Here is a 25586-nt window from a genome sequence, read left to right on the forward strand (position 1 = left end):
GCCCTTCTGACAGGAGAAACAGGCGTTTCAATCTGTCCAAAGCAGATCTCCCTCAGCAAAAGCAAAAGCAAAATCATACCCATGTGGTGGGCACTCCTGTAATGAGAGGTGATTTTCTTTCATCAGCAGTTCTTTAGCCTTTAGACCACAATGGTAATGTTTTGAAATAAGAATTGGATGAGGGGCAACGCTGGTTATTACCCCCTGAGGAAGATTTGCTTTGGACAGGTTGAAACTGCTGTCAAATTCTTGGTGCTGTTCTCTTTTGGTTTTGCTGCTGGTGTTATAGCACCTGCCTCTTCTTTCTTGTATGTACCAAAATCTTAAATCCATCCCTGAGAAGCTGCATTCATTTTTGGAGCAGACAGTGAACATGAAGGCAGATATTTGCTGTACTAAGTATCCTTGATACCCTGATATAAGTTATGTCATTTATACTGGTTCCCCAAACTGGTTTTGAAGTACTCCTAGCCAGTCTGGCATTCAGAGTGTCCACCATGAATATGCATGGCATAGATTTGCAGGCAATGGAGGCAGTATGCAAATCTATTCCACCTGTAGTCTTTGTGGCCATCCTTAAAACCAGGCTGGCTAAGTGCTCCTCCAGCACCAGCTTGAGAAACGTGGATTTAAACTATAGTCATCAGAGTCAACTTGACCAGATTTATCAAGGTCTTTCCACTGTGGATAAACTTCTGCAGTCTGGCTCCAGTGGTTTTCCTATTGAAATCAACTATTGATTCACCCTGGGCATTTTTTTGCATTGGTGCATGTCTGGTAGAGGTGTTCCTAGGTGTGAAGCTCACTCTGGATCATATAGGTTACTTGCGAAAATAAAATTCTATTTTATTACCTTCCCCATTTTTTCCATCTTTCTGAGCTGCTCAGTGAGAGGGACATACTGTAATATGTAGCTTCCCACTGCAAAATTACATTTATTTATGTAACAAAACTTGAATGAAATTAGCATTCATCACCTAGCAATCACGTCAACTTAGAGATAAGAGCCATATGGAACTGCATCATCAAAGCAGCCCCTTATCTCTCTCTTCCTCTCTTAGGTAAAGCTACACCAGGCAGAAACAGATGTGCAATTTTGCCTGTCTACAAAAACAAGAATATGATATTAAAGCTCATCCATCTATATGCAATAGGATAAAAGGATGCAAAGTGAAGATATCATTCTCTAGTTTCCATATAAACATAATAATAATGATTATTGTCTGGGTCTCGCCACATCTGGGTAAGTAGACAAGTGGGTATTGTGGGTTTTGGGGGGCTCACCCTGACCTAAAAGGGAGTTGTGGTGAGATGTTTATGTGGCATCTTTTTTGTGGAAGTTCACAGCACGGCCCTGTAAGGTGCCCCACTGCTCTGTTGCCATGTCTGGATGGCCAGTCCATCACACTGCTGGCCCCTCCCATGGCCAAAAGGTCTTGTTCTGGATGTTTCAGACTTGGACAAATTGTTGGTCGAGAATATGGTATAAAGGTAGACATAGGGCCTCTTCTATCAAACTGCACTAGCAGTTTGTAGCGCAGTGAGCTGCGCTGAATGGCCCGTGCTGCTCCCGAAGCTCATAGAGTCCCTATGAGCATCGGGAGCAGCATGGCCCATTCAGCGCAGCTCTCTGTGCTATAAACTGCTAATGCAGTTTGAGAGAGAGGCCCTTAGTGGCGGTCTGGACGATCAAATGCTTGGACGAACAGATAGACGATTTAAAAAAAAAAAAAATGGAGGGATGTACTTTTCGAGAATAGACATTTTCCACTGCCAACTTTAGGCGACTAGCACCTTACGTCCAAATTGGACTTAGACATTTCTTTGATTATGCCCTTCTTGCTGTTTTCATGTTTTGATGTCATAGAAACATAGAAAGATGATGGCAGAAAAGGGCCATAGCCCATCTAGTCTGCCCACTCTAAAGATCCCCTTCCCTAAATTTATTCTCCCAGATATCCTATATGTCATCGAGTCTGCCTATTCCAATGACTCTCCCCCCCACTATTACCCTCTTAGAGATCCCACATGCGCATCCCATTTATTCTTAAAATCTGGCACGCTGCTGGCCTTGACCACCTGCACAGGAAGTCTATTCCAATGATCAACCACTCTTTCGGTGAAGAAATACTTCCTGACGTCGCCATGAAATTTCCCGCCCCTGATTTTTAGCGGATGCCCCCTTGTGGCCGAGGGTCCTTTAAGAAAGAAAATATCATCTTCCTCACTCTGCCACTAAGGTCCCTGCAATGACTCTGCAAATGTTTTAGAGATTATAATATCCACTGGAAGTTTCTTTTACACATCCACCACCCACCCAATGAAAAATAATTTTCTAACTTTTTTGTTTGGGGGGGGGGTGTTTCCAATCTTTCAGTATTGTTGCTCACCTGTAACAGGTGTTTCCATACACTTTAGGATGGATCAGGCACACATATGGGCCGTCGCATCCGAGGTTGCCAGGACAGATCATTTCCAGCAGAGCTCAGAAATTAATTTATCGCCTCCTTTACAAAGCCGCGCTAATGTTTTTGGCATCGGCCACGGCGGTAAGAACTCCAATGCTCATAGAATTCCTAGCGCACCTTTGTAAAGGAGGGCCTTAATTTATTACGCTACATACACTGTACTACACTTTACGTACATATCAGCCAAACTATTTAAAGAATACAATAAAAATACAGCTGAGTAAGAAATACAAATAGCAATAAATAACCCATCCCCCTCCCCTTTTACAAACCCGCAAAAGCGGATATTAGTGTAGGCCGGCGCACTAAATGCTCTGCGCTGCTCCCAACACTCATAGAGTTCGGGAGTGGTGCAGAGCATTCAGCGAGCCGGTCTGTGCTATAAACCGCTTCCACGGTTTTGTAGGAGAAAGGGAAATAAAATAAAAATGAAAATATACCCAAAGAATAAACTAAAATAACACTATTTATGCAAATGGTATCCGTAACATTGATCTATATTACATAATTAGAAAACTGGCAGCACCAGTCACCTCTCTTTTGTTTTCGCTTTGGGTCCCCTACATCATTGCCACTAGGTGTTACATCTGAAATGCAAAACTTAGTACAGCATGGCATTTATCCATTTTTACTCATGGTGGTGATTTTGATGGGAATCTTATACCTTCCAGATTCGCCAGTTCAAGCGCCTTTATGAACATAATTAAAAATGACAAGTACCTCGTTGGACAACGACTCGTGAACTATGAGCGAAAGTCTGGCAAATTAGACACATCAGTAGCACCTTCTTCAACCTCGCAGGAATAAAACGGTTGCTTCAGTCCCTGTGACATTCGTCTTGCTCTATTTTTCTTTGGCCTTTATTTAAAAGTCTCTTCCAGTGGCGGTCCTGACAGTGTTGTTTCCCCAAATGTTCTCAGCATCCAGATATGTAAAAGCCCTCCAGCTGCATTTTCTCAACGTTAACCACGCTGTTTGAGATCTGTACATGTGTAAATAGAAATATCCAGACTATTCAGTGCTTGAAGGCTCCTGTAAAAGAAATAGGCTTTAAGACTTGCTTTGAACCTCATCAGTGACGGATCACAGCGCTTATACCGTGGCATGGCATAGAAACATAGAAATAGATGGCAGATAAGGGCCCACGGCCCATCTAGTCTGCCCACCTTAATGTCCCTCCCCTACCTTTGCCCTGTGAATAGATCCCATGTGCCGATCCCATTTGGCCTTAAAATCAGGCACGCTGCTGGCCTCAATCACCTGTAGTGGAAGACTATTCCAGCGATCAACCACTCTTTCAGTGAAAAAGAATTTCCTGGTGTCACCTCGTAGTTTCCCGCCCCTGATTTTCAACGGATGCCCTCTTGTTGTCGTGGGACCCTTGAAAAAGAAGATATCTTCCTCCGCCTCGATGCGGCCCGTAAGATACTTGAACGTCTCGATCATGTACCCCCTTTCTCTGCGCTCCTCGAGCGAATATAGAGTCAAAGAAGGAATTTTAAGAAGATTTTAAGAGGGTGGGAAGGCATCATTATTTCTTGTATTTAGTTTATTGAAATTCTATATGTGGTTAGACTTTTATGGATAAATGGGAGGAAGGGGGGGGGGGGAGAAAATGATTGTTTTCAGAATGTTTGTATTTATAAAGTGGTTGATCGCTGGAATAGTCTTCCACTGCATGTGATTGAGGCCAGCAGCGTGCCTGATTTTAAGGCCAAATGGGATCGTCACATGGGATCTATTCACAGGGCGAAGGTAGGGGAGGGATCTATTCACAGGGCGAAGGTAGGGGAGGGATCTATTCACAGGGCGAAGGTAGGGGAGGGACATTAGGGTGGGCAGACTAGATGGGCCTTGGCCCTTGTCTGCCGTCTATTTCTATGTTTCTATGTTTCCCGATTCATTTATGTTTAAAATTTTTGCAATGCACTGTTAATATTTGAAAATTAATAAAGATTTAAAAAAAAAAAAAAAAGAAGATTGCTATTCTGACTACTCAGTGCCCATATAAAAAAAAAAAAATTTTTTTTAAATTGAATAAGGTTGGGCAGACTGGATGGACCATTCGGGTCTTTATCTGCCGTCATCTACTATGTTACTCTGTTACCACACTGGATAATGAATAAGGCTGTTCTAAATGTAATCTTAGACAAAGACTGAGATATTAAATGCACTTCCATAAGCCATGGTAACTAGTGATGGGGTCAAACTGTTTCGCACAGAGAATCAATTTTACTGCCATATCCCTCACATACTGCTACCATTTCAGAGGCGAAAGAGACAGCCTCTTACAAAAGCATTACAGCAATCAATTGAATTGATTACCGTTGCATGAATCAATTTAGCTAGAACTGCTCAAACCAAATGCAGTCTAATAGCTCAGTTCTGACACAGAGCACAAAAACAGGTCTTATTTATTTATTCTGTTTTCTACACTCTTCTCCCAGGGGAGCTCAGAACAGTTTACATTAATTTATTCGGGTAACATAACATAACATAGTAAATGACGGCAGATGAAGACCTGAATGGTTCATCCAGTCTGCCCATTAGTTATACCCATTAAAAATATTTTTCCCCGTCTATTCTGGTGGTCTCACAATCTATCCCGGATGGTCTCGGGACTCAAGGATCTCCCGTATGAGGAACGGCTAGAGAAGTTACAGCTCTACTCACTCGAGAAACGCAGAGAGAGGGGAGATATGATCGAGACGTTCCAGTATCTCAAGATATCTTCTTTTTCAAGGGTCCGGCGGCAACAAGGGGGCATCCGTGTAAAATCAGGGGCGGGAAACTGCACGGGGACACCAGGAAATTATTTTTCACTGAAAGGGTGGTTGATCGCTGGAATAGTCTTCCACTTCAGGTTATTGAGGCCAGCAGCGTGCCTGATTTTAAGGTCAAATGGGATAGACACGTGGGATCTATTCACAGAGAAAGGTAGGGGAGGGTCATTGGGGTGGGCAGACTAGATGGGCCGTGGCCCTTATCTGCTGTCTATTTCTATGTTTCTATCTAATGTACCTGGGGAAATTAGGGGATTAAATGACTTGCTCAGGGTCACAGGGAGCAGTGTGGATTTGAACCCACAACCTCAGGGTGCTGAGGCTGTAGGTCCCCCCCCCCTTTGAAGGTCCATCATAAGAACATAAGAATATGTGTCAGACCAATGGTCCATATAGTTCAGTATCCCGTCTTCAGAGAGGCCAATCTAAGTCACAAATACCTGGCAAAATCCCAAATATTAGCAGCATTCCATGCTACCAATCCAAGGCAAGCAGTGGCTTCCACCATGTCTGTCTCAACAGCAGACTATGGACTTTTCCTCCAGGAACTTGTCCAAACCTTTTTTAAAACCAGATACATTATCCGCTCTTACCACATCCTCTGGCAATGCATTCCAGAGCTTAACTATTGTCTGAGTGAAAAAATATTTCCTCTTATTGGTTTTAAAACTATTTCCCTGTAACTTCGAGTGTCCCCTAATCTTTGTAATTTTTGATGGAGTGAAAAATCGATCCACTTCTACCCGTTCTACTCCACACAGGATTTTGTAGACTTCAATCCTATCTCCCCCTCAGCCGTCTCTTTTCCAAGCTGAAGAGCCCTAACCTCTTTAATCTTTTCTCATACGAGAGGAGTTCCATCGCCTCTATCATCTTGGTCGATCTTCTTTGAACCTTTTCTAGTGCCGCTATATCTTTTTTGAGATAAGACCAGAACTGGATGCAATACTCAAGGTGAGGTCGCACCATTGAGCACTACAGAGGCATTATAACATTCTTAGTCTTGTTTACCATCCTTTTTCTAATAATTCCTAGCACTTTGTTTGCTTTCTTGGCTGCCACCACATTGGGCAGGTTTCGGTGTATTGTCCACGATGACACCCAGATCTTTCTTGAGCGCTGTCTTGCATCTAAAATAAGCCCTAATATAAATGGGAACTGAATATCCAGCTATTACAGGTGACAATATAGGGCAGTGGTTTCACTAATGTGCTGAAGGAGAGCCATTAAATATCTTCCCATGTAAGGCCATGACACTGCTGACCAATGTCTGTCAGTGATAGCTACACTAGCAGCCCATGTTCAAACTTTTTATGGAGAGTATCCTCAAGGAGGTGGGCATTTCCAAATACATTCTCTTTGTCTATTGAGCAATGCATTGACCTTTAAATATACGGCTTTTTCTCCCATCTACTTTCCCCTTTCAGCCATGATTTTGCATAGAGCAGGGGTCTCAAAGTCCCTCCTTGAGGGCCGCAATCCAGTTGGGTTTTCAGGATTTCCCTAATGAATATGCCTGAGATCTATGTGCATGCACTGCTTTCAATGCATATTCATTGGGGAAATCCTGAAAACCCGACTGGATTCGGCCCTCAAGGAGGGACTTTGAGATCCCTGGCATAGAGGGATAAAGAGAAGAAAAACAAAAGCCAAAACGTTGAAGGCCACCCCAGAGGTCTCCAGGGGCTGCCATTGGCCTCCTGGCCGTGCACTGAAGAACACTGATATAGGGGCAGTATCTCAACCAGTAATCTACATCAGGGATAGCCTTAATGAATATGCATGGGGCAGATCTGCATGCCTGTCACTTCCATTATAAGCAAATCTCTCTTATTCATTAGGGCTATCCTGAAAACCCGACTGGCTGGTGGTCCTCCAGAACAGGGTTGGGAACCACTGATCTACATAGCATTTGATTTTTCTGGATTCAGCTTTGTACCACATCTGAAAGAGTAAAGTCAAGCCAACCTTCAAGGATCCACCAAAAATAATAACTGAACATCATGTGCAAAGGAAAACAGGAGCAACTGCTCTCGATTATACAAGTGGAGCAAGAGAGCTAAGGAAGATATTAAGCATTAACAGCTGTTGCTATCATCCTAGACCAGGGGTAGGCAATTCCGGTCCTCGAGAGCCAGAGCCAGGCCAGGTTTTCAGGATATCCACAATGAATATGTATGAGATGGATTTGCATGCACTGCCTTCTTGAGATGCAAATCTATCTCATGCATATTTATTGTGGAAATCCTGAAAACCTGACCTGGCTCCGGCTCTCGAGGACCGGAATTGCCTACCCCTGTCCTAGACGTACTCCCCAATCAAGCGCATGGTCAGTTTTAGACATGCGGGAGCCCAGGGCAGAAATTAAATAGGGGGCCCCCCCATTCCTCTCCTCCCTGTACCCTCCCCTGATTGCTCCACCCACCAAATGCTCTCTCATCCAGCATCCCTTCCTTCAATTAAAAATCAGCTGCTGCAGGGGGCCCCCATGGACCAGGATGTCCCTCTTCTCTCCACCCTGTTCCAAAGCCCCCCTCACCTTTTCAAATGCAAAATGTTTGCCAGCATGACAGCTGTTCTCTAGCACTGCTCATGAATTCCTCAGTGCTCTTCTGCTGTGATCCACCCAAGCGGAAACAGGAAGTTGCATCAGAAGGGGCGGACTGCGGCAGGGGAAGAGTGCTGAGGAATCTACAAACAGCACTAAAGAACTGCTGCTGTGCCAGTGACCCCTTTGCATTTTAAAAAGGTGACGGGGGGCTTTGGAAAGAGTGGGTAGAAGGGAAGGACATCCTGCCCTAAGGGGGCCCCCTAGAGCTGTAGGGGTCCAGGGCAGTTGCCCTGTTTGCACCTCCCCTACAGCTTGCCCTGATCATGTGGGTATCATAAAGAGGCCGTTTAATTTGCGATTACCCTAATTGATCTCTCAAATAAGAAGCAAACCAGTTAAACACAACCCCGGGTTTCTACATAGGTTGTCCAAATTTGGGGGTACAGAGCAGATGCATGCACAATTAGTTAATGAGCTGTTATCAATTACTGGTGTTAACCGTCACCAATCTGGACTTTTAAGTGTGCATCAGTCTGAATGCTATTCTATAAAGCTAAGTCTAAAGTGTTTCGCACCCAACCCAAAGGGAGACATGGCCATGGGAGGTAGTGCTGCCCAATTCAGGGAAACATTTTTCAATTCGATTTGGACTATTGAATTTTTTTATTTGATTCATTTTTCCCACCCAATCCGTCGTTTTTTCCCAAACATACTAGTTGGTTTATTTTAGTCTCTTCACCCACCCCACTGCCCTTACCAACACCACACTGACACTGTGGTGTAAACAAAATTAACAAAAAAGACTTTTCCTTTCTCTATTAGGTCTAAGCTCACAATCGCTGACTAACACCAGTTCTGGCAGGATACACAGTTCAAATCTGACATATTGTAATAAAAAAATAGAAGATAAAATTTTGTCTGGTTATTTTATTATTCAAATCATGTTGGTCCCATGCTCTGGTTTCTGTTTGTCTTCTATTAACACCAGGGTCTCCTGTCCATTTGACGTTTTCTTCTTTCTCCATGCACACCATCCATCTTCCATCTCTGTCCCTTCCACTGCCATATCCAACTGTTCTTTCACACTGCCAACCATCTCTTTCTCTCTCTGCCTTGAGCCCTGGGTCAAATTTTTCTATTCCCCTCCATGCAGCATTTCTCCCTTCCTACCCTCCATTATCATGTGCAACATTTCTTTCTCTCTTCCTTCATCAAGGTAGATATTATCAGAAACACAAATAAAATGGCAGACCCAAGACACTCTAAGCAGAACATGTTTCATGCCAAGAAGCCTTGAATAAGTTTTATTTTCAATGTTTGACATATCTGAGGAGGATAAACAGAAACCTTGGACAGCAGAAACTCCAGGGATGACAGAGAAAGTGGCGCACAGCTCCAAACAAGTAAAGGTCTGCAATCCCAGCCAGGTGTTACACATGAAACCACAAGTGGAAGTCAAGGTTCTTAACATCCATTTGGCAGGTTACAAATGCAGTCTGTTACAAGTATATGTAACATGATTGAAACTCTTATAAATGCAGTCACTTGCAACAAAGTCAAGGCAGTTAAGTCTAGGCCTGTTGTGCCATTTGATTTAAAAATAAATACCACCTCCAACTCTCTAACCATGCAGTAATTTATGGATTTTGTTAACACTTAGCTTCCGCCCCGTGAGGGAATGGTTTGGGCTGTGGCGAAAATTAACAGCATGCAGTACAATGTAAACGCACGCTAATGCCATTAACGCATAGTGGTGTAGGGCAAGTCCATTTTCTGCAGAGGGACTTTGCTACTAATCATGAGCAGACGGCTGGAACTGGCTGTAATGTCAGCTTTTAGGCGCTGCAGCAGAAAGAGGTTAAAGTGGTTCCTCCCAGGTCCTATGTCATGTGCTTGTGTCAAAGTCTGAAAATAGGTGGAGGAATGAATGGGAACAAAGAGAAGACCCTGTAACTGTGCTAAATGAGAGATCTCTGGAAACACTGTAGATCCCTCCGATTGTAAAATGTATACACACAAAAATCAAACACATGCAATCAAACTGCACCAAACCCCAGGTCTGCTTCTAAAGTAATTAACTGGGCAATGACAATTATTGGCATTAATTAGGATCTGCCCTGCACCCTATGCTATAACATACACGCTTAAATTTCACAGCATGCCACTACGAAGGGGGCGTGGCTATGGGACAGGCATGGTCAGATCATGGGGTGTTCCCAGAAGGCAGATGCGACTGTATGCCAAAATGCCATAAATCAGGTGCCTGAAATTAGACACGAAGGTCCCAGATTCTACAAATGGTGCCTGAAATTAGACACGAAGGTCCCAGATTCTACAAATGGTGCCTGAAATTAGACACGACAGTCCCAGTTTCTACAAATGCTGCCTGAAATTAGACACGAAGGTCCCAGATTCTACAAATGGTGCCTGAAATTAGACGCCTATATTGGCGCGCCTAGCCAATCTAGGGCGCCTAAGTTAATTTTCTTAATTGGCTTAATAGGCACCATTAATTGAAAGCACCATTAAAAATAATTTTTAAAAAATTAATTAGCCGGTAGCTGCCTACCACTTTGAGGTAGGCATCTACTCCAAGGCACTTACCAGCAAGTAGGTGTGGTTAGGGGAGGATTCTGGGTGGATTTGGGGCATGGTTTGACTTAGGCGTACTCATTTAGGCCACGAAAACCCTGGGAGTGAGCCTAAGGTTTCAACGCCTACTGCTAACAAAGATTGTTTAGGCACCGTTAGATTTGATTCTATAAACACCACTTAGCGGATGACCGATGAGCTCAACAGCGCCAAGAACTTAGGCGCTATTTATAGAATCAGGCCCAAAATGCACCTAAGCTGGTATTCTATAAAGGGTGCTCTGCTTAGCGCCGATCCTCTCAGGGCCTAACTTTGGGTGCCATTTGCTGAATTCTGCCCCAAACATCTGAACAGGAAACCCAAATCCATTCTAAAGAAAATCCAAGGGTAGAGTGCATTAAACATTTGCATCTCCTAGTGCTGCCAAAGCAGGTCTAAAAGGTCCAGCCTGTCCTGAAATGTGCAAAGACCAAATTCATATTTCTTCAGTTTGATTTCCTTCAGCAGAGGCATCTGGAGGTGGCAGGTTAGTTATGCCAGAAGCAGAGTGGCAGAAAATGCTTTAGAACAGGGAGCTCAGTTGGCCATGGCTGAAAAACGGAGTAGTGTGAGGGCTGTCCTGAGATACCAGACCAATGGATTGCTTCGATGCTGCAGAAGTCCAAACGCACTAGCAATAATCATAAGGTTGCCACAAGCCAAAGTTTTCATCTTTTATTCAAAGAAATGTGTTCCTCTGTAAAGGACAACCGCACCGACCTCCGTTTTGAACCCTTGTGTGCCTGCATAGTTTTTAAAATCTTACATGGCATCTTTGATTAGTTGGTCCCTCTTGCTTTAAATTCTTCGAGATCCTCAAGTTGCAGAACTATCCATGTATTTGAACTTTCTTTTCCCACTGTAAAAGGGGCCAGATCTATCAGTAAAATTGTTCATTCCTTCCCCTATTTACTAAGCAATTTGGAACCACTTACCTTCTCAAATAAGATCCTGTCTATCCCTTCAAGTTTTTCAAAAATTTCTGGAAACTACTTGTTTCAGCATTTTCTAGCAGATAAGTTCCAGGAGGTCAATTCTTTCTATTAACTACAATTACTGTTAATCGAGTCGAGCCTTGTTTCTCAGGGATGACTCGGTATATAAGTCCAAGCTTTAGTTTAGTCTTTGTTTCGTTAACAGTACCTCACAAAACACACTGAAGATGCTCTCTGGGACAGCTTTAGAAAGAATGACAGCACAAGTTTGTCCTTCTCATCCACCCCTCACCCAACTCACTCTCTGACTGCTCCCAACCAAGATACTGGAATCAGGTTACAAGACCCATTTCCAACATACAAGTCTCAAGGGGTCTTTGCACATAGTATCTATAAGTTATACTGAAACACACTTGTACATGAGACTTTAGGACCACAGAAGAAACTTTTTCAGAAGATGTACATGGAGGAGACCCAGCTGATCTCCAAAGCTCAATGGCAACAGAATGGAGGGATAACACTTGTGTTTGTCCAAATACGGTTTCACAATCTACTTTTGTTTGGATCGGCCAACATTGCGAGGCATTGCACTGGATCATGGAATATTCACAGCAATTAGTAACTTTTTTTACGAGTGGAGCTACCAAAGGATAAAACACCCTTATCTTTCTTCCACATTGGGCGCCATTTATGCTTGGAGGTGATTAGAATACCAGCACATACATGGTTAAATGTCAGTATCCACCTAAGCGCTATTATAGATATGCTTGTAGCTTACTCTGCACAAATTTTACAGGTAGGTGTACACACAAGCAGAGTCTGGGCAGGGCACTGGGTTATACTGGGCAAGGCACTGGGTTATACACTTAAATTAGAGAACACTCTAAGTTTACGCATGTATTTCTGCCATGTAAGTGCAGTATTAACACCAGTTCTATAGCTGGCATAAGTGCTCACCCATAAATTGCAGGCACGCATTTTGTTTGTTACGCTAGCATTCAATAAAGCAAAGTAGAACAGACCCCTAAATATAGGTGCACTTATAGAAAATTACCCTCATAGCTCGTCTAAAGATGGGCAACGGCCTGATGTGTGATCAGGAAAAATTCTATCGGCCGTTGTGTGTACAGAATACTAGCGTAGGCTCATAGTTAAGCACTTAACTTTAAGTGTAAGCACTTATGCTAGCAAAATGGCTGGCGCAAATACTTGCACCTAACAGGCGCATAAATGCTACTATTCCAAAAGTGTGCGTTAACCACCAGGCAAGCCCCCAACCTGCCCAGCCCCTCCCCAATTCATGATGCCTTGCACTTGTGCACTACAGAAAATGCGCCCAATAGCAAATAATTGGTTATTATTAAAGCCAATAAGCATCTAATGATTCAAATAAGATACACCCATAATTGACTTTATTTTCTGAGTCTAATGTATAGACTGAGGAGGATAATGTGCAGGTACACGATTCTTTATCAGAAATTCTGAAAACCAAAATTTGGCGCAAACCGGAAGTAGTCAATTTCCCCACACGCTGAAACCAATGCGGGTGCTTGTTTCTCCTGTTCTCTGCGCAATTCAGGTCGGAGGGCTGGAATAATAGTAAAGAGAGGTGCAGATTCCACTCAGGGTGGCAGTGACAAGCGGAGAAGGTCTGTCTTTCTGACTTAACATTTCCATTCCAAAAACCGAAAAGCTCCAAAACCAAAATATGCCAAGAATTTTGGATAAAGGATCTTGTACCTATACTATATACAGTGCTTCTCCGGTCATTCGCGGTCAGCGATTCTCGGTCCTGGTCATATGCAGAATTTTCTGACCACGAATGACCGGGCAGGAGAGGGCAGCTGGAGCGCAAGCGAGTGAAGGAAATCATTCGCGGTATGCTCCGACCGCCTCTTCCTGCACTAAAGTTGAGCTTCACCAATCAGGAGCTGCTTTGACACGCAGCTCCTGATTGGTGAGGCCTGACTTTAGTGCAGGAAGAGGCGGTTGGAGCATACTGCGAGTGATTTCCTTCACTCGCCGGTGCTCTGGCTGCCTTCTCCTGTCTCCCTCACTAAAAACCGTATTCACGGTTTTCAACATTCGTGGGAGTTCCTGGAACGGAACCCCCGTGAATATCGGGGGAGTACTGTAATCCAAATTTTATAACACAGAATAAGGAGTCACAGATTTTTTTTTTTTTAACTCGCCTGTGATTCTTTTGTGCGTTAAATGTTTTCTGTGCAGGTGCTGAAGTTACTGTGTTATTGGTCCTACTAGAACAGGCATCTCCATGAGAATTCAATGTTCAAAAGAGGCCAACTAGAATATAGTTGGAGAAACCAGAGTCAGCTTCAACCCATTTGGAATCAAGAGCCTAATTCACTTTTAAACTAAAACATTGTTATTTAATCACATTTCTGCAAATATTTGCACATTTAAGTTGAGCGTTATCAACACATAGTGCAAATCTTCTAAACATTTCACAAAAGTAGGAAGCTGCAAATAAAGATGAAATCCAGATGGCCTGGATGTAAAGTTGCTTCACAGCTGATCCCAGGTCTGGTTCAGATTATTCCACCTCCCACCCTAGGGTCTGGATTGGGACTTTTAGCAGATATCCTGTAATTTAACAGTGCAAGAGATATGCTGTATCTTAATATGAAAGTAATTGTATGTATGTCTTAGAGGTATGTCTCTTTCCTGTCTTAAATGGAGTTCTTTTCTATATTTTGTATATCTGTAAACCACTTGGACCTGTCAAAATAACAAGCGGTATAACAAATTTAATAAAACATCTGGGCTGGTTCTTTTAATCCTGTTTAAATAATATGATGGCAAATTTAATAAGTGGCTCCAAATATGGCATGGGCACATGTAATGTATGTCCTGCTCAGGTGTGCATCCATCCCCCTTACATCTGCACATCCTTAGAGAATGGTGCTTAGGGTCCTTATGCGCATAACTTCTACTTTGGCGCATATATTCGCGTAAAGGGATGTGTAAAATTAACCTTCACATAGTTTTAGACTGGGTCTCCCTGATAAAGCTGTCAGATCCCCATCCCCCATAACGTAGCTCAAAATTCAGTAATTGAACAGAACCCACTTTTCCAAAGAGGTAGCCAAATGTTTATTATCGCCTAGGACTTTTCAATACTTTTTGTTGCAAAGCTTTTTTTTCATTTTTGCTGGAGGCTCCAGCATGGGCAGCTCTTGAGTACTCTGCATGTCAGACTCCGAGGGTCTTTTCAGAGCACAGGTTGGCAATGCCGTGTTCTAATCAGTACATATCCCACCCCTGGAAAAGATGACAATGCCCCTGGTTAGCAAAAGGGCGATAAAAGATGGCAGAATATTTTCATTAGTGAAAATGAGGCTCTCTCAGAGGGAGGGATACAGTGGTGGTAGAATACACCGCTTCGCACTCCAGCTGGAGTCTTTATAAGTGTGAGCTTCTGTTTCCCAGATCATAAACCAAATAACCATTTTACCTCTCTTAACCAGAACCAAACTAAACATTGGGGGGCAAGTAGCTGATTACCTACAAAATCATCAAACAAAAGTGAAACATTTAGCGATTTTCATTCTTCACAGTGCCAAGGCTGCAAAAATTGGTGGGGAAAAAAAAGTCCCTCAAAAATTCAATGAAAAAAAGACAGGTGGCTTCTGTAAAGATATGAAGCCTAGAAAATGGCCCCCTACCTTTGTCCAGTTTAGGAAAGTGCCTCTCATATGAAATACTTGCCCTAAGTCACAGGGAGGATCAAAGGGAGAGGCAAGTTGCAGGATTTCACCCCAAATGCAAACCCCATGGTCTTCCCACCACCTAACCCTCCTTTTCAGGGAGATGTACAGGCTATTTCCCCTTGTTTGTGAACAACTTGTGAAAAGCACAAACACACAGTGCAGTCAATTCACACAAGTATTATCAAACATCCAGTTTAAACAAACTGGGGTTTCCAGAACCTGTCAAATTGTACAGAATTAAAAGAAAGCAGGAACAGAGATGACCCTCGGAATCCTGGTTAGTCACCTTCCCTGGTCCAGGGGTTTCTTTGTCTTGGTTTTTTTAATTTTATCATCGGGTCTAGCTCTCAGCACACAGACGCACGCAGACACCCCAGCAATGGCTTTCGGGAGGTCAACCCCTTTTGACCACTTTTTCTTCTCCTTATCGTACACCTGCACAGTTTTGGAAAAAACAGTGTCCTCCCAGCTGTAACCTCCCAGAACGTAGATACAGCCTTCCCACACAACAACCCCCGACTCGCTGGCCGCCTGGAATAAGGGGGCAACTCGGGTCCATTGGTTGCACTGAGGGCTGTAAGACTCCACGTCCAAGATGTCAAAGCGTTCCATGGACTCGATATTGTCATCACTGCCCCCAATGGAATAAATACTGTCCTCCAAGCTACACATACTGTGCCAGCCTCGGGCCGTGATCATGGGTCTGGCCTCTTCCCAGACGTCTGTGCAGCGATTGTAGCAGAGCAGGTTCTTCCGGTATGGCCCGATCTGGTAATCGTGTCCACCAGAAATGTAAATTAACTCTTTGTAGACTGTACCAGCATGGCCATAAGTGAATCTAGGGTGAGAAAGATAAACAAACACAGAGAAAGGGTTTTGAATTGCTCTTTGTCAGGGGTCGAGAGCCATCAAAATATGAATGACAAACAGAAAGCGGGGATGGAAAAATATTTAGAAAACTTAGAAGACCGTCAACATTTTTTTTAGAGGTCAGAAAAATTTATTTTTTTCAGCTTATTCTTTAAGGCTAGTTTGTTCATCATTTTCTTTGCATATTTACTTCTTGTCCTTCAGCTTTGTCATTGCTTTTTCTTGTTCTCCTCCTCCCCCAGCCATTCACCCTCCTCTTACTCCAACCTACTTTCAGTCTCCAGTCTTTTAACCAGCCAGTGGTAACCGTCTTAATTTTGTCCTCTAGATCTTGCTCCACTGGCCTCTCATTTGACAAGGACCAGGCACCACATTTTAGGCACCTGGTATTTTCTAACCCTGCAGAAATTATCATGGTACACAGTTCAGAACACTATAGTTCACTATAGTAGCCCCTGCTCTGACACATAGTGAAAGGCGAAGCACTGTGAGGTGGGTGTGACCATACACAGGGTTATTTTCTGGGCTTACTGCAAAGGTGGCGTTCACAGCCATCATGCAATGGTGACATCTAATGGCTAGACTTAAGATGCACGTGCACCGAGGAAGCCTTAATTTGTAGCCCCTGTTTGGGATTAAGTGTAATGATTGAACTACAAAAGGAAGTGTTAAAAATAGAGGCACCTCTCTTCTCCCCACTCAGCCCCCCTAAATAGTTGCAAGTGGAAGATTAGAGTGCCCTAGGCCCAGCAGAGATAGGTTTTCCTTCAACCGAATGCCCAAGACCTCCCCTTTAAAACAAAACTTATTTCATGGGGCCAGTACTCATTCTGCAGTTGAGTGGTTAAGATACCCTGCAATTGAAAGTTCAGTTACAGACACTCGACTTAAATAAGACTCGTACTTAAGAACGTGGTTGTGGCTTCATGTGATTTCACTGAGCAGTCTTTCCTGTGGCATAGACTCCTACATTTCTCCTGCAGCAGCATGTTTTTATATTCTTCATTCTTGCTGCTTACCTCTACTCTCAGCTGACAAAATGGCAACTGATCCTAGTACCAGTGTTCCCTCTAAGGTACAAAATGCACAACCACACACTGTTCTTAATGCGGCCATGCATTATTTTTAATAGTTCTTTGGAGTAGTACCGGTACTTCTTTTTAGCCTCTAGGGTAGCTTTTTTCATATTTTTCACACAGTTCCTTCCATTTGGACTTGTCACTGCTAAATCTGGAGGCTAAAAAGAAGTACTACTCCGCAGAACTATTAAAAATGATGCAAGGCCGCATTAAGAACAATGTGTGATTGTGCACGTTGTACCTTAGAGGGAACACTGATAGGGACAGTTGACCCTTTAGCAGCAAGAATCTTAAAATCTACAAGTTCTTAGATACATATAAATGTGACTTAAAAACAGCTTTAAAAATGTAACTCATTCTTTACCTCGGGACTGCCTATGTAGGAATAATCAAGCCACTGTGACATCACTGATGAAGTTGGCTCTCAGGCATTGGTGGAATGAGGCATTATGACACCACAATACGAATTCTGGAATGTTGCTACCCCTTGAGATCTTGCCAGGCACTTGTGACCTGGGTTGGCCACTGTTGGAAACAGGATACTGGGTTTGAGGGACCAGAACATGAGCTCTGGAATGTTCTCCATCTTATCCCCGGGAACACTGGTAGGGACAGTTGGCCCTTTTGCCAGCTGGGAGCAGAGGTCAGCACCAAAAATCTTAAAATCTACAAGTTCTGAGTTACAAACAAATCCAACTGAAGAACAACTTTAAAAATGTAACTTGATCTGAACCCGGGGACTGCCTGTACAACACTGCTAGCTAGATTTAAAACCAGTTTTCCCTTGCACATAAAGGCAGCTAATTATCTTTTCCTGTTTTCTCCTCACCCCATATGGCTGCTCAGAATTTAAGCTGTTAAACCAAGCTGTTTCATTTAGCCCTTTAGCAGCGAGAAGTGCTATCAAATTTCTCCACAGAACAGGAAAAGAAAAACAAGTTAAACCAAAAACCCAGTCCAGTACAACAGTACTACAAGGAAAACAGATCAATCAATATAGGCCACGTCACAGAGAACCTGATATTGTATCTCAGGTCAAAACTAGAATTGACAAAATGCAAGAACTTTAATCTCCACCAAAGAAAAACAAAACCTATGGAAAAAAGAATTAGTAACAAGAGAAAATCTGAGAGACGGGTTGAGCCACTAGTTGTTATGAAGGAGAAAGGCTTCTACATAACCGAGAAGGATCTAGAAACAGAACTGGCTCCTTGGCAAGAAATTAAGCACAGTAAAAACTTTTCAAAGAAGCTGATGCAGATGCTCAAATGCTGAGGTTAGGCAGCTGAATTCTTTGGAAATCTCCCTCCCCCACCAGGGTCAGAGGGTTACCGGTAATTGCACACATAGGGCTCCAGGTGCGCTAGGGTTTTATCGCGTGGAATAGCGCGTGCTAGATTGCCGCAAATGCTAGACCTTAATGCCAGCATTGAGCTGGCGTTAGTTCTAGAGCATAGCGCTCAGTAATTTCCTGCGTGGGCTAAAAACACTAGCGCACTTTAGTAAAAGGAGCCCATAGTATACTACCAGTTAGTGTTTCACAGGTTTCTTGGGAAGGTTACAGGAATTCTCTTGAGCAGATCTTGTTTTTCATACTTAGCACTTTTGTTTCAATGTCTTAGCTGATGCCTTGCACTATTCATTATTAACCATAGGAGGGGTGCTGAGAAGTTCTCAGCCCAACCAACTTCCTACTGAGCGTTATTTTGCCACTGCAGCTGAAAAGAGTGTGCATTAAGTGCCAATTTGCAGAAACAAAATTCTATGTTTTTGACATTGTTTCACATCATTGATTAAACTATATCCATGTCATTCTCTACTTGGTTGGGTTTAGAACTTTTCAGCACCCTCTCGTAAATGTTTTTATGTCGAGATCATTGTGGTTGTCCAGGTTGTGCCACGTCCAGGTAAGTGAAACAGACATTCCACCCATCGTGCTGTGACTTTCTTCAGGGGCTGTGGTCTGCAAGCTTGTCTTTATATAGAGGTAGTGGGTCCTCATGTCTGATTGACTGGGGTCTTAGGTGGGTGGTTTAATTAAGTCTGACTTCTGTAGCAAGCAAATTAATGGAAACGCTTTTAAAACAGAGAATGGCGAAGTTTCTGGAATCCTGTGGATTACAGGACCAGAGGCAACATGGATTCACTACAGCAGGTGTCAAACTCACATAAGGGGCCGAAATCAGGGCCGGATTAATAAATAGGCCCAGTAGGCACGTGCCTAGGGCCCGAAATAGTCAGGGGGCCCCACTGAAGGACAACTTACCATGCCATTTTTTTTTTCAGATGGCAAAGGGCCCTCCTCTTTCCTCCCTCCAAAGCAATGGGCTCCCCCCCCCCCCGGCATCGACAGCTGGCAATGCAGCCAACCGCCGGAATCAATGGCAATGCAGCCAACGCTGCTCCAAGAAGGTCCCGCGATGACTGCGCCTGCCGGTCCATCCCCCTCCGACGTCACTTACTTCTTCCGGCAGATAGTCATCGTGGGATCTTCATGGAGATAAGCCAGCCGCGTTAACGTTAATGCCGGGGGGAGGACGTGTTGCCGTCCATCAATGTTGGGGGTGGTGGTGTTATTGTCATTGTCGATGCCAGGTGGGGGCCCATTGCCTTGGGAGGGGGGGGGCCATTGCTGGGGGTGGTGCGTTTCCATTGCTGTGTTTTGAATTTAAAAAAAGAAATATAAGTGGAAATAAAGACATAAATAAGAAAACAGATAAATTGGGGTGTGGGCGGGGCAGGCCCAGGGGGGCCCAGTGTACTTGTGTGCCTAGGGGCCCTCGAAGAATTAATCCTGTCCTGGCCGAAATCTAAAACTTAGGCTAAGTTGCGGGACAAATTTTTTATTAAGATATTTAGGGGTCCTTTTATTAAGATACGCTGATTTAGTCTTAGAAGAAATATAGGGTTACAACCTCTCCAACCCCATGCCAGCTCAAAATAAACAAAAAAGACTTTTCCTCTCTCTGTTAAATCTTAGCTCACTTGTGCAGTCTAACACCAGCTCAGGATACACATTTCAAATCTGATATATTGTAATTACAAAACAGAAAATAAAATGATTTTTTTCTACCTTTTGCACACCACTAATACTCAGACACAAAGAAATGTTCCCACAGTTGATATCAACAAAGAAAAAGAGAAACAAATCAGGTTCCTGCAGAGATATTATTTCTGAATCTGCTCTTATAGCACTTTTTCCCCCCAAAACGCATATGCACATATGTGTCCTCCAATTTAATATCATTATTGTTATTATTTTTTAGAATTTTCATTACCTTTTTAATAAAATCTAGGAAATATCATATAATAGAATGCTTAGCTATCAACATAATCCCTGCCAGGTATTTTAGAAGTCAGTCTAAGGTTGTCCTCCACACTTGCCTCATATCTCTTGGTTTGTCACAATCATTGGGCCTAAGAGAGCCACAGCCAAGACTAGTACGATTTTTCCAATACGATGGAAACTCCAAACTTCCAAAAAAATATTTTTAACCAGGCCTGTACTCACTCCAGCGTCAACTCAGCTGGCCCGCCAGCAGACATTAAAGCAGCCTGCAGAGGATCACTGGTCAGCTGTAGTAATCCTAGCAGGCTTCTGTAGCCTCAGCAACATGTTCCCTCTGCGTAGTCCCGCCCCTCCTCTGACGTACGGGACCGAGGCAGAGGGAATGTGCTGCTGAGGCTATGGCAGCCTGCTAGGATCGCTACAGCTGATCGGCGATCCTCTGCAGGCTGCTTTAATTTCTTCCGGCAGGCCAGCTTCAGTGTAAATTGACATTCGTTCGGCGGGCCAAATTTTACTACACTGGGGGCCAGATTTTGCCGCGGGCCAGAGTTTGACATGTCTACACTAGAGGTAGGTCTTGTCAGACAAATCTGATCAATTTCTTTGACTGAGTGACCAGAGAATTGGATAGAGGATGTGCGCTAGATGTGGTGTATTTAGATTTTAGCAAAGCCGATGTGTCCCAAAGTGACGGGCTGAGTCAAGAACTGGTTGAGTGGCAGGCGACAGAGGGTAGTGATCATAGAGATCGCTCTGAGGAAAGGGATGTTACCAGTGATGTGCCTCAAGGTTCTGTTCTTGGGCTGTTGGGTAAGATTTGCCTCTTTGCGGATGATACCAAAATCTGCAATAGAGTAGACACTCAGGATGGTGTGAATAACATGAAGAAAGACCTGGCGAAGCTTGAAGAATGGTCTGAAATTTGGCAGCTAAAATTTAATGCTAAGAAATGCAAGGTCATGTGTTTAGGCTAAAAAAACTCAAGGGAACAGTACAGTTTAAGAGGGTGAAGAACTTATGTGCACGACAGAAGAGCGGGACTTGGGTGTGATTCTATGTGATGATCTTAAAGTGGCCAAACAGGTTGAAAAGATGATGATGAAAGCTAGAAGGATGCTAGGGTGTATAGGGAGAGGTAAGGCCAATAGAAAAAAGGAGGTATTGATGCCCCTGTATAAGACTCTGGTGAGGCCTCATTTAGAATATTGTGTACAATTCTGGAGGCCGCACGTTCAAAAAAATATAAAAAGGATGGAGTGTGTCCAGAGTAAGGCTACTAAAAAGGTGCGTGGTCTTCATCATAAGGCATATGGGGACAGACTTAACAATCTCAATCTGTATACTTTGGAGGAAAGGTGGGAGAGTGGAGATATAATAGAGATGTTTAAATATCTGCATGATGTAAATGCGCATGAGTCGAGTCTCTTTCATTTGAAAGGAAGCTCTGGAATGAGAGGGCATAGGATGAAGTTAAGAGGTGATAGGCTCAGGAGTAATGTAAGGAAATACTTTTTTACAGATAGGGTGGTAGATGGGTGGAACAGTCTCTCGGTAGAGGTGGTGGAGACAGAGACTGTGTCTGAATTCAAAAGGGCCTGGGATAGGCACGTGGGACCTCACAGAGAGAAAAAGAGATAATGGTTAATGTAGATGGGCAGACTAGATGGGCCATTTGGCCTTTATCTGCCATCATGTTTCTATGTATCAATGAATCAGAACGGCTCCAATGAAATCACCCACCTAAGACCCCAGCCAATTAGACATGAGAACCCTCTATATAAAGACAAGCTTGTAGACTTTACACCACCCTGAAGAAAGTCACAGCATGATGGCTGGAATGTCGATTTCATTTGCCCAAATTGCGACACAATCTGGACAGTCACAATAATTACAACAGGAACCTTGGAAGTCTAAGAGAACTTATTTTTACATTGCTCACCAACATGTAGGGGTTTTCTTGCAGAAAGTGTTTTGATTCCCAAATGGTCCATCAACAGCCAAGATTATAAATCTGAGATGTTCACACACTGAAAGGACAGACCAGGTGTTCATGTCACATGTGCCCCCCCAAATCCGTCCCGAGACCCTATGCAGCCAAGCTGAGGTTTCATGCATGCAAACGTCTCTCATGCATATTCATTGTTGATATCCTGAAGACAGGTTTGGGAACTACTGTGACTATCTCAACAATATAGAACTAGAACGAGTGAATGGTGCAAAAAAAATTAAAATAGGCATTCAATGCTATTCTATAATGGGCACTAAAAATTGACCACTTAACACAGATCATCAATGAATGCCAATTTAGGTGCTCAAATTTGAAACCAGATGTAATGCCCAGTGCCCAATTTGGGTGCATATCTCTAGTATTCTAAAACAGTGCATGCAAATTTTAGGAACGCCCCCGACCACGCCCCCTTTTGAGTTGCACACTATGGGAGTTGGATGCAAATTGTTATGAAACAGGCATAGCAGATATGCGCACAAATTCAAATTGTTGCCAATTAGCATTAATTGATCTGTTAGCCAATTTAGTTGGGCATCCATCTTAGATCGGATGCCAATTTTGGGTGCCATATATAGAATCCAGGAGATAATGTATAAAAGAAGAACTTGAAGCATGTTACATGAACAAAGAAATATAAAAACCTTTTAAATTTGCTGATGCCCTTAAACAGAAGGAAATCCATATTTCTCACATACAAAAAAACAAAACAAAATAGGGCTGGGCCCTGGTCTCTTTACCTCACAAGCACCAGGGCTTTAGTCATTTCCTAGGGCCCAAGTCAGATTACCTTGGCAGTCCTGCAATGTAGGTCCATGAGTCTTTCTGAGGGCTGTAAGCCTCCACCGAGGAAAGCGCTCCATTCTCGTTCCTTCCACCCACAGCGATCAATGAATCCGAAACAGCTGCCAGGTAGAAATCAACTCGCCGCTGGTTCATGGAAGCCATCTGCAGGAGGAGAGTGAAACTATCCACTTACAGCAAAACCACTACAATTAATGAGCATGCAGAACACATGTGCAACATCTCAGAGTAATCCCGGGCAGGGGCCAGTCCAACCTTTCCTTCTTTTTGGTAAGGGGAGGAGTCCTATAAAAGCAGGATTTCAGCAAACCTCCAGGAGGACCAGAGAGAAAACATCCCAGAACTAAAGGGGGCACCAACTGAACCCTTCACAGGTCTGTTCAATTTATGACTTGAAACAAGTGAGGATCAGAAAGACTGAAGAAGAGCACACGACGGTGAAAACAGAAAGCTACAGACCTGCTAGTTCAACATCTGTGGCAAACAAGGTAATAGAATGATTACTGAAGGAAAGAACAATGCTGTGGATTACTGCATCCCAGGTAATCTGATTTCATAAGCAGAAGATCTTATTTCTTTGTTTTCTTACATACTGCTTGTAAGGAAGAAAACTACTGAAGCAGATACAAATGTGGCCAGTTTCTTTCAAGACAGGACTAAGGTGACAGATTGGAGGGAGGGTACTGCAGTAGATGTGGCCTATTTAGATTTCGGTAAAGCCTAAAGGCATGACCAAGAGGATAGGCTGGGAGCTAGAACAAAAGTCATAAACTGGTGTCAAAGAGTAGCAGTAAATGAGGTCCACACTGGTGATCTGTGAAGCACTACAAGGGTCCGTGGTGGGTCTCGGGTACTTCAGTGTCTTTATAAGTGACACTGGGAATGCGTCAGAAAAAGCGTGCACCATGCCAGAGGCCTAGACTAGATGAAGAAAGACTTTAGGAACTTGAACAAATGGTTGAAGGACTGGCAACCATGCTGTAACATAACATAAATCTTCATTTGTATCCCACAATATCTTCCAGTTCGAGTGCAAAAGAGAACCGTACAATAACAGTGAATTACAATACCATACTACATCAGTAAACTATAAGATACAAAGTAGAAACAAGAGGCATAAAATAATTTCCCCTAAAATTTACAAAACGGATAGGTTTTTAACATTTTTATGTTATCTGATTAGAGGCAACAATTTCATTTGCCAACATGCAGCCTGATAAGAGAGTGTTTGTTCCAAATACTTTTTAAATAAACAGCTTCTAACTGATGGAAACGAAAAAAAAACAGATGTCTGCAATAAGCAAGTAAGTCGACTAAAAAAAAAATGTTCGACTAGTTAGCTTGGAGCTAGGCCATAAAGAACCTTATAACAAAAGCAACCAAATTTAAATAAGGTTCTTGCCTTTAAAGGAAGCGAATGCAGTTGACAAAGATGTTGAGTAACATGGTCCGATTTCCTTCACCTATAAATCAAGCATGCTGCCGTGTACCGAATTAACCTAAGTATAGGGAAATGTTTTTGGAACCTGCAAATCCAAACAAGGCAAAATCTGACATTGAGATGCAGAAATCCAAAAGGGCCCAACTTCTTTTTGGAGTTACTTAGTAACATAGTAGATGACGGCAGATAAAGACCTGAATAGTCCATCCAGTCTGCCCAACCTGATTCAATTTAAAACTTTTTTTTTCCTTCTTAGCTATTTCTGGGCAAGAATCCAAAGCTCTACCCGGTACTGTGCCTGGGTGCTACTAAGTCTCTGTCAAAGCTCACTTCAGCCCATCTACACCCTCCCAGCCACTGAAGCCCTCCTCAGCCCACCCTCAACCAAACGGCCATATACGGACACAGACCGTGCAAGTCTGCCCTTTACTGGCCTTAGTTCTTCAATATTTACTATTATTTTCCGATTCTAGATCCTCTGTGTTCATCCCATGCTTCTTTGAACTCCGTCACCGTTTTCCTCTCCACCAACTCTCTCGGGAGCGCATTCCAAGCATCCACCACTCTCTCCGTAAAGAAGAATTTCCTTACATTGCTCTTGAGTCTACCACCCCTCAACCTCAAATTATGTCCTCTGGTTTTACCATTTTCCTTTCTCTGGAAAAGATTTTGTTCTACGTTAATACCTTTCAAGTATTTGAACGTCTGAATCATATCTCCCCTGTCCCTCTTTTCCTCTAGGGCAGGGGTGTCAAAGTCGGTCCTCGAGGGCCGCAATCCAGTCGGGTTTTCAGGATTTACCCAATGAATATGCATGCACTGTTTTCATTGTATACTAATAGATCTCATCCATATTCATTGGGAAAATCCTGAAAACCCAGCTGGATTGCGGGACTTTGACACCTGTGCTCTAGGGTATACTTATTCAGGGCTTCTAGTCGTTCCTCATATGTCTTTTGGTGCAAACCTCCTATCATTTTCGTCGCCTTCCTCTGGACA

The 25586-nt window shown here is 43.3% G+C and overlaps 1 protein-coding gene and 1 long non-coding RNA gene across 5 annotated transcripts in view; both read right to left on the reverse strand.

The window, feature by feature from the left end:
• Nucleotides 1-2916: 2916 nt before the first annotated feature.
• LOC117358834 lies at nucleotides 2917-7920 on the reverse strand. Its single transcript, XR_004539102.1, has 2 exons — nucleotides 7791-7920; nucleotides 2917-3500 (listed from the first exon to the last, which is right to left on the reverse strand). It is a non-coding gene; the product is annotated as an uncharacterized LOC117358834 (long non-coding RNA).
• Nucleotides 7921-13736: 5816 nt separating this feature from the next.
• Nucleotides 13737-25586, reverse strand: part of KLHL36 (kelch like family member 36) — a 44843-nt gene continuing 32993 nt past the window's right edge. For all 4 annotated transcript variants that reach the window (XM_033940887.1, XM_033940886.1, XM_033940884.1 and 1 more), the window contains exons 5-6: nucleotides 23133-23290; nucleotides 13737-15937 (exon numbers count right to left, since the gene is read on the reverse strand). In XM_033940887.1, the coding sequence (XP_033796778.1) occupies nucleotides 15382-15937; nucleotides 23133-23290 (714 nt within the window). In that variant the 3' untranslated portion in view covers nucleotides 13737-15381. The remainder of the gene's footprint in view (nucleotides 15938-23132; nucleotides 23291-25586) is intronic.

Source organism: Geotrypetes seraphini, chromosome 4, assembly GCF_902459505.1.
Source record: "Geotrypetes seraphini chromosome 4, aGeoSer1.1, whole genome shotgun sequence".
Taxonomy (NCBI): domain Eukaryota; kingdom Metazoa; phylum Chordata; class Amphibia; order Gymnophiona; family Dermophiidae; genus Geotrypetes; species Geotrypetes seraphini.